The sequence below is a fragment of the Triticum urartu genome, chromosome 3, assembly GCF_003073215.2.
Source record: "Triticum urartu cultivar G1812 chromosome 3, Tu2.1, whole genome shotgun sequence".
In the NCBI taxonomy this organism is placed as follows: domain Eukaryota; kingdom Viridiplantae; phylum Streptophyta; class Magnoliopsida; order Poales; family Poaceae; genus Triticum; species Triticum urartu.
Genome location: NC_053024.1, coordinates 158,443,472 through 158,453,293, shown reverse-complemented (window position 1 = coordinate 158,453,293; position 9,822 = coordinate 158,443,472). Strand labels below are relative to the sequence as shown.

The window sequence follows — 9,822 nt, the reverse complement described above, 5'->3', positions numbered from 1 at the left end:
AAAACGTTCAGGTTAATCCAAATATGTAGGATGTGTTAAACTTTAATTAACGACACAATACTAAGGCAATTATAAATAACAACGGTAAGAACAAGAAAATTAGTTCAGGGATTCATACATTTAAGTTTCCAATCAGTACACACTTCATTAGTAGTTTCATTGCAACAACAAAACGAAAACAAATAACATTAAGGTAAATATAACTGAGGAAAATTTTTGATCATGTGTGTTGGCGATCGACATTTGCTGCAAAACCTTGACTGGACAACACCCAACACACCACCCAGATGTTTGGTCTTCTGGTCCGGTGTTTTCCCACGTTTCTTCTTCTTGATGTTTTCTTCCATGCCATACATGTACCTCTTATTTGAAGGTCTACCGTTCTTCTTCATTATAGCAGGCGCAAGAATTGAAGAAACCGGAATTGAAATATTGTTTGCGGTATCAACTATTTGAAGACCTGAATCAGCAACTTCATTGACTTCCTGTTGAACACCAGAATGTGTAGTTACTTCATGTTCAGGGATTGATCCATATCCGACCCGGCATGTAGTTGTCTTTGAAAGTCTGTGCTCATGTAATTCCTTCTTGCAGCGAGTAAAATTAGACTTTGCAATTGCAAAAGCATCTTGATCATTTTCAGCTTCATTCACTATATCTATTGCAGCAAAATATAATATCTTGTGCCTAAATGATCTCGATTCCTCGTTCGTGTCGCCGATATACTTCTCCAACTTATTGTTGAAACTAGATGACCTTGCTTGCTTTGTCCACCGCTTCATTATATGACAATCTGGAATTTTGCAGACACCTCGGTTCACAAAAATCTGGGACAAAGAACAACAACAAACAAAATTAGTTGCTTTCAGATATAACATCATATTTAACAATTCAAATTTCTGAGATTCATACCGCTAGGACGTGGCTACAAAGAACACCAAAATGTTCGTAAAGTCCACATTCACAAGTGTAATATCCAATAGACTCGTCTACTTTGATTTTGTATATTACTTTCGACCACGATTCCCTAGACTCGGCCTGGACGTGCTTCACAACAAAAGTATGTTCCTCCATGCTAGGAAGCACAAGGTATGATGTTGACTTAATGAGCTCCTTCTTCAATAGATTATAAACCTTTGCAGTATAGATAACTGAAGCATGCTTCTCCATTGGATATCCAAAATGGACCTTAATTATTTTCTGCATTTATTTATAGAAAATTAGATTTGGAAAAAATTTAACAAAACATACATATAGCAACAAATTACTATCATAAAATAGTACAAAAGTGGATTTTACTAAATTTTCACCTATTTGTTTTTTCCTTTCGGCATCTGCGTCACAACTCTCACGATCGTCTATAAGCTTAGTGTACTGGGTAATGAATGCATTTATTGAAGAATTGCATACAGTATGTATCTTCAGCATAAAGTTTGCACACTCACTACGTTGAGTGCTACACATTCTAGCACAGAAAACTTTGCTAAAATATGGTTTAGCCCATTTGTGCCTACACTCGTAGGCTCTAGTCATAAAAGGATGTTCCTGCAAACAATATTTTACCGTAACGAAATTCCAGGCATATTCAAACTCTTCTACAGTTAGCATGTGGTTCACTAGCTTATGGAAATCATCGGCAAATGTTTTGTGCTTGCTATAGACAGCACCAAGAAGTTCATGAGCCCGCTTAAGAACATGCCATTTGCACCATCTATGTTCTGCATGAGTGAAAACTTTCCGGACTGCATTTCCAATGGCTCTAGCCTGATCTGAAATAAAGTATGATGGAAAATAATGTATTAAGAACATATAATTGCAAAATTTAGTCCTAGAAAATTACTTAATTTAGTTTGTGAAGAATCTCATACACTAAACATGAAATAAACAAGCCAGACGTAAAGGTCTTTCAAAAGTATTGTTTACCTGTAAGAATAGTAATTGGGTGTTTTCCACCCATCATAGCAACAAATTGCTTAAAAGCCCAACAGAAATTCTCTTCCTTCTCATTAGTCAAGAACACTCCAGCGAATATTACACTCTCAAAGTGGTTACTAACTCCTACAAACATACCAAATGGCATTTTGTAGATGTTTGTTCCATAAGTAGTGTCAAAAGTTATTGCATCTCCAAAGTGATTATATAATGATCTACTCCTCCCAGTAGTCCACATTAGTGACTTTAGCCTGTTGTCATCATCCACCTGTGCACAGAAAGCAAATCTATCGTCCATTGCTATCATATCACGGAAATTCTCCAGTGTCTTAGCAATGTCATCCTGAAGGGTTTCACTTGCAATCTAAGAACAAACAGTACGCAACTTGCGCTTACAGAATGGTACTTTCTTTGTTGATCCATAGAAACCTGCTACTATAGAATTAACCTTTGTGAGTGATACATTATTCTCCCGAAGATTCTTTATTAAATCTCTGATTGGCTTGTCAATATGTTGATGTGAATGCATGCGCTTTTTCTCACTGCAAGATTCGACAAGGGAATGATTGTGTTCCTCCCTAAAAACTTTGACATACCATTCTGAATTATCATTAAGATTTACCCTGAGTGTTGCCTTGCAACCACATCTAGTAGTGGCATATTTAGTAGTCTTGTTGATTCCCTGCACAGTAAATTGATGTATCAGATTGAATGTCATTAAACATAGTAATACATTCTACAATTATGTTTTAAAAATCCAGCATAGTACAATATGATCATTTTTAACAAATTTACTTACGGCTCATTGGCAAATTAATTCCTGCATAGTTTGTACGCCTTTGGAATTAATAAAATTATCACCATTTCTAATACTGAAACCAAGCACCCAAGAATAAGTATTGTAGAAGTCATATGCTTCTGCCTTTGATGAAAACTTCATACCAACAACCGGCCTTAACATTTGAACAGAAGTGTCTTCACAAAAACTTCTAATTCCGTGTTCAACAGCTCCAACTTGTCCTCCTCTATCCAAAACAAATAAACATCTATAAATCAAACTCCCAATACATATTAAGTATGAAAAAAATTATTAAAAAGTTCTTACTTACTCAAGGTATCGTTCATTAGAATCAGACTCCTCAGTGTGAACATTGTATGCAGAAAATAAGTAATCCTGATCTAGATTTTCAGGCCCAGATATCATATCTGGAATTTCAACGGTGTCTCTGATACATTCAAGACGGGACTGAACTTCATTTGAGTCATCAGCATAATCGTAAGTGTCCACCCTGTTTGAAATCATGATTACAAGTTCATGTACATCAATAATTTTATGTAAACTACATTGAAGGGTTGTCATAATGGAATTTATGTATTTTACCTTAAGTTTGGTCTCGAAAGTACATCATTGTCTTCTGAGCAATAAGGTCTATCAGAAAAGCAAGAACTATCTTCAGGTACTGACTTCAGATTGTTCCTAAATTGATAATGAATTTGTTACTACATAAGCAAAATTGGTAATAATAAATTTAAATTTAGGTGCAAACATATTAAAACTTATTATGAAGTATGTCAACTCACTGTTGATTCAAATTTGACATTGGCTGCTCAACCATGTTTAGTAGTGCCATAAAACTGCCCGGGATGCTGTCCCTCTCACTATCCATATTAACCTACAACCTCAACGGATTTCCAACAGGTTAAATTAATATTCCTACTTTCCAACCAAATAAGATAAAATAATGACCATGCTATAATAATTCAATAAACTTGCATAGCAGTAAATAGCAGGGGATTAATTTATAACACAACAAAAAAGGATCAATATCCTACAAGGAAGTTGTCAAATAGCAGGGGATAAACTAACCTTTTTTGCTTTCCTCGGCGGCGAACAGATTGATGGCCCACTAAGATATTGGAAAAAAGAGGGACCTAGAGATCCCAGTCAGTAGCGTTATACGATTCCGGTCTTCAATCAGATCTTATCTGGGCTACGGCAGCTTCATGGCTTCAAATCTGATTACCAAATTGATGCATAAGATTCCTAAGATTCCGAACTTGAGGACAAACCAGTTGATATTAGAACTTGAGGAGAACCAATGGCCGCGCAGAGAGAGAGAGAACTTGACTCATCAATCTACTCATACACTGCCGCAAGAACTTGAGGAGAAACAATGGCGACGGAGAAAGAGAAAATATTAATGGGGGAAACAGAGGAGACGGAGGTCTGGACGAGAAGGATAAGAAGAATAAATATCCCCAAGTGGTGGACTCTATTAGATTGTATTCTATACTATCTGTCAGACTGCACAGTTGTATTTCCATTGTATAAATTTTCCGCTGGGATTACTAACTTATATGGACGCTGGCAGCACAGATCTTGACGAAAGTGAGGAACGGTGGATCTAACACCGGTACCTACCGGCACCGGTAGAAAAACTTAGCCGTTGGGAACAGAAACAATGCGGTGGCGTGCGTGGTGACCAGTCCGGCAGTCCGGGGCCCCGAGCATCTCCTTCCCAGGTCGTGTCACCACAAGCTGAAACAAACGTGAGGAATCGTCCGCTTCGGCGTTGTTGCCTCCACCGTCGCTCTCACTCGTCCCCGTCCCGCTTTTAATTCTCGAGAGGCCTGCTTATTTGTATACGTACAGGGAAGCTGGCTGAATGGATCGGATCATGCATGGCATGATCAATGGATCCTTCATCCAGGGATGGGACGACGTCCTGCTGCGAACCTTCTCATCTTCCGCATTTAAACTCTTGGGGGTTCGTATGTATCCACCACGTTTCCGATCGAGCAACTTGTGCTTCTGCTAGTGGCGCCAAGAGTCAACATCCAACCTGTGCATGTGGTCTGCAGGCCGATTTCTCTCCGCGAAGACTATATCTCGCCTATAGAGATTATAGCGTCCGTCTGGTCTGAAGGATCCATAACTACTAGGCTGCTCCATTTTTCGTGTTTTCTTTTTGTTTGCTGGGTTTCAACGAGACGCGTGTGGTTTTATTAGGCCAATGTACTGGTTTTGGCTCGTTTTCTTAGTTTTTTCTGATTTTTTCCACTCATTTTCAATGTTTTCTCTATCTGTTTTCTTTGTTTTTTCACCGGGTTTCTTCGTTACTTTCCCGGTATCAATGGCGTTGGCCGAACACCCATAGGAAAGCACTCGAACAGCCGCGGCATACTTCATTGATGAGCTTACACTTATTTCTTCCGATGCACTCCTCCTTAATTTAAATCATGGATCATGCTCCTCAATGGCTTTTGCAATGGTGTTGAAGAGACTTCGACGCGTCCGAAATCACCACTGGAAATACTTCTCCAATAGGTTGAATTGGGTGTAAAGTAAATCTTGATAATAAGCTTGACATAGCCTTCTGCTCTATTCTGATTGACATGCAAGCGGCCAAACTGCGATCCTAGTCTTTGTTGTCAAAATTCCTTGTGAACGATCACGATAGTGGTCACTTCAAAATCATCATCGTATTCTTCCTCTTGCTCGGATCAAGAATCCTTGACGAACATCTCCCTTAACCTCTTCATCTACACCATGCAATATTTCATGTTGGATTTGATAGCAAAACTAGTAAAACACAATGATCAAAGAAATGAAAATCTTACCTATGCAATTCATGGAGCACTTTGCGAACGGAGGAGGTGAGAGCCTCCGCTGACGACATTGAGGTGACGTCGAGGCTGCTGGTGGATGGCTGGGCTCTGGAGTGACCTGCAAGCTCTAAGGAGTGTGATTGCTGACTAGGCTCGCCGCTGTTGAACTCCGGTTTTTGAAATAACACTAGTGTGGCCACAATTCCGACGCCGCCTAGCTCTTCCACGGGTGCTCGACGGCATTATGGTCGTCCACCGGTTCTGTTTTGGACGAAACCGAGCATAGCAATGACCTTTTTCGCCCACAAGAGCCCGGCGTTGACAGGGAAGATATGGATGATTCCAGCTGCAGCGTTTCAGCGAGCGAATCTACCATGGCCCGAGAGGTGGGCCGAGTTGCATGGGTCGAGGGCGTCGAGCGATATGAAATCCTGGCTCAAATTTGAGAGCCAGTGAAAGGTTCTCCTGAATTTTATGAGCAGCTAAACCAAGTAGAAGTTGAGCCTGAGGTAAGTCTTTTTAACGGTTCGGCTAGAGATGCTCTTAATAGTAGGCATCATAGCGAATTCCATGACGCCGGCCGCAACAGCTGAATTCTATCTGACCATACCAAGAGTACAATTAGATATGACTATTGTGCCCAAAATTCTGTTTGAAGGCACCAAATTAGATTCCCACTACGGGCAGGTGGTGGTGATGATTTCCTTGCTTGGGCCCATGAAAGAAGTGGCATCTATTCTGTAAAGTCGGCGTACCGTGCTCTTGTGACTCAGAAGGAGCTTGCAGCTCTAGAGGAAGGGACGGTTACCGGATCCTCACAGACCGAAAAACAGATGTGGAAGTCGCTTTGGAAACTCAAGGTGTTGCCAAAGGTTCGTGTTTTCTGGTGGAGGGTGGTGCATGGGATACTCCGAGATGAATGTACCTTGAGGCATCGACACATAAAGGTAATCAGTAGATGTAATGTCTGTAATGCAATGGATGAGGACCTAATGCACGCCCTAGTGCATTGCTCACATGCAAAGTTGTTCTGGAAACAAGCATTTGCTCTCTTCGATCTTCGGAGGCCGCGATTGCACCCGGATACATGGTCCCGTGACATTTTATGTGAGGGGACGTATTCTGATGTGGAAAGGGCTCAAATGATATCAGTTATGTGGGCAATATGGCATTCGAGGAATAGAGTTACTCATGCAGATGATCAGCTTGACCCTTATACTTCGGTTAAGAGAATTCGGGAGGACTTGGCTCTGCTTGATATGCCAGACAAACATGCATCGGTGCTCCCGGGCTTTGGGTGGATTCCTGTGGACTCCAACAAGATAGGAGTGGGTGGTGTTGCTCGTTCCAAAAATGCTTTGTTGGGTGCATGGAGTAAACCTCATCCGGGGATTTCGGATCCGTTCATTAGGGAGACAATGGCGCTGCATGATGGAGTTATCTTTGCTAATCTACGTGGCTTCTCCCATGTGATCATAAAAACAGACTGCCTGGAGATTGTTAATCTCTGGAATACTTGTCCTTTCTGTTGTGGCTCCTTTACTTTTCGAAATTGGAGAGCTAGCTGTCTCTTTTTCTTCTTTTGTTATTTAACATGTAAGTAGATAAGCCAATGTTCCGGCCCACCTTTGTGCAAAACATGCATATTGATGGTCACCGAAAGTTGGACTGGATCTAGACCATCTTTCCTACCCACCAACCTCTTGGCTGATGATGCTAGGAGTTCTTTCGTTGAATAAAAGCTCTCAATTGGAACGCAAAAAAGGCACCAAATTAGATGCGCACCTCATTTTGATAAGTTTAGTTCTACACTATTGCAACAACAAAAAAATACTCGGTATTTTAGATAAGATAGTTTACTATATAGAAGAGCAAAATGCAAGTACTGATTTACATACGAAATTCGAAACTAGATATTCGACACTACAATTCCAATCAAACAACCTCTAAAATACCTTGCCGGCGAGGAAGCACTATTTTCCCAAGCTTAAGCGATGATGGATTTGGGCGGCAATTCCTTGCCGGCGAGGAAGTGCGCGAAGAGCTGCCTGGCCTGGACGGGCGTGACGGTGGGCACCATGTGCCCGGCACCGCGGATGGTGACGAAGGTGAGGCCGTCGTAGTCCACCTGGTAGCCGCCGACCTGGTCGCTGGTGAACCACTCCCTCCACTGCTTGAGGGTCTTGAGGCCGAGCTTGCGCAGCGCCTGGCGGGTGGACGAGACGGGCACCCGGGCGTCCGTGTCGCCGCTGTACACCCACACGCGGAGGCCGGCGTCAACCATCCTCTTGATCACCGGCAGCGTCGACGCCGGCGAGTCCTTCCAGTGCTCGAACAGCGGGTCGCTGCACGCGGTCCACGCGTAGGGGATGCTCCCGGTGGTGTTGGCGTGCAGCGCGTCCTGCACGTCCCGGCGGTTCAGGTACTCGGCGGCGTAGTTGTCCAGGCACGGGTCGTAGCTGTTGTACCGCGGCCGCATGGACCTGCTGTTGTCGGACTGAGCGGAGGGCCGGTGGAGGCGGCGCGGCAGCTGGCCCGCCGTGCCGGTGGAGGCGGTGCAGGCGGGGGTGTAGAGGCTGTAGATGTCGATGTGGTCGAACGCCTCGTAGAAGCCGTCCATGGCGCGTTCGCAGGCGGCGTTGCTGGGGTTCTGGCCTGACGACGAGAAGTCGCTGCTGTTGCCGGCCTGGTCGAACTTGCAGTTCTGCTTGATGGCGTCGTAGAGCTCGTCGGAGATGACGGCGTGGTCCCACGCGTAGTCCACCATGCCACGCTCGTCCGACGCCTCGTCGATCGCCGCGTTCCCGATCTGGAAACGTATAGGACGAACAATTAGAGATTAACTAAATCATAATTCGTTGATTCCTGTTGAAGCACTACAAAACTGATTGGCGTACCATGAAACCCTTGAAATTGATGTGCCTGCTCTTGTGCACCTTCTTGTTCTGCTCCACGATCTTCTCGGCGAGATGGGGGACATAGTGCCCTACAAAATATACAAGATTGATTAGATCTTTTCTAGTATTACCTAGTTAATGTGGTGCCATAATCACGAGATTAATCGACGGGTAGTAGCAGTAATCACCGGCGTAGCTCTCTCCGGCGATGTAGAAATCGTGGCCCTTGAACTGTGGGAACCTCTCGAACCAGTTGACGAGGAACGTGTACGCGTCATGAGCTAATTAATTCACGAACGCATCCACTCAAGTTAACTAAGAAAGCTGGAGTAGAAAAATAAATGAAGGATAATACTACAATGCATACGTACCAGCGAGGTCGTCGCCGAATCTCTCGAGATCGGCGGTGGTGTTCGTGTAAGAGAATCCGACGCCGGCAGGTTGCTCCAAGAAGAGCAGATTTGCCTCTGCGGTTGCACACACACAAATAATTACTACGTAAAAACTAAGACGAGCTGTCACTAGCAAATTTGACGGCAATGTGACTATCGAATTGTTTGGTACCTTTGTTCCATGCGTGGGGGTTGAGCCTGAGCTCAGGGGTTCCCTTCTGGATCAGCAAGGGCCCCAGCTCTTCCAGTGCTCCGTATCCAAGCGACGAGCATCCAGGCCCTGCATGCATGCATGCTATATTACGATCGGTAGAAATAATACATGTAATTGACTTTGTTCTCGTATAGGTACCTCCGTTGAGCCAGAGGACGAGGGGCTTGTTGCTGACGTCGTGGGTGGCCTCGAACAACCAGTAGAAGAGGGCGCGGCCGTGCGTCTGGTTCACCGTCACGTACCCGGAGAACTGCCGGACGCCCAGCCCCGCCGGCTGCCCCGGCAGCGCCTCAACCAGGTCCGCCTCCTGCCGGTCGAACACCTTCGCGAACCCGTCATGGTGGTGGCCGTGGTGCCTCGCCGCCGCCACGGTCGTCGTCGTCGACACGAACGCGATCGCGAGCAGGAGGACGACCGCCGCCGCCCTCGACATCGTGGCTACTCGACGTAGATCGATATCAAAGACGCTCGTGAACTGCTACGTGCTACTCTGCTCTTCGAATATTCCTCCTCGGGGGCGTCTGTGCCGTGGATATATATATGGCATCAGGTTGAAAGTTTTTCAGATCTGGTTTCCACCGTGTTCGGATGGAAATCAAATCTTCCGCAGGGAAAAGAGATAGAAAAGGATACGGATATCAGGTCGTAGCTGGCCGTTGCAATGCACGATTGGTTTGTCTGTTAGGGCAACTCTAACCGACCCCTTATCCAGTGTTAGTGATTTTTTTATTTCTCTAACGCGCATCTAACCGAGCCCCAATTTAGCCAATAAAAGAGG

The 9,822-nt window shown here is 44.3% G+C and overlaps 1 protein-coding gene across 1 annotated transcript; it reads right to left on the bottom strand.

The window, feature by feature from the left end:
• Positions 1-7,434: 7,434 nt before the first annotated feature.
• LOC125548214 (serine carboxypeptidase-like 34) lies at positions 7,435-9,522 on the bottom strand. Its single transcript, XM_048711879.1, has 6 exons — positions 9,183-9,522; positions 9,003-9,110; positions 8,810-8,905; positions 8,627-8,719; positions 8,439-8,527; positions 7,435-8,350 (listed from the first exon to the last, which is right to left on the bottom strand). The coding sequence occupies exons 1-6, from the start codon at positions 9,475-9,477 to the stop codon at positions 7,529-7,531; spliced, it is 1,503 nt and encodes a 500-aa protein (XP_048567836.1). The 5' UTR covers positions 9,478-9,522; the 3' UTR covers positions 7,435-7,528.
• Positions 9,523-9,822: the final 300 nt, after the last annotated feature.

Bases quoted from the DNA above. Each gene is read 5' to 3' on its own strand.
- LOC125548214 (XM_048711879.1), bottom strand. From the start codon at position 9,477: ATGTCGAGGGCGGCGGCGGTCGTCCTCCTGCTCGCGATCGCGTTCGTG. The intron at 8,720-8,809 runs GTACGTATGCAT...TGAATTAATTAG, and splicing joins ATTCGGCGACGACCTCGCTG to CTCATGACGCGTACACGTTC. The intron at 8,351-8,438 runs GTACGCCAATCA...ATACGTTTCCAG, and splicing joins TCAATTTCAAGGGTTTCATG to ATCGGGAACGCGGCGATCGA.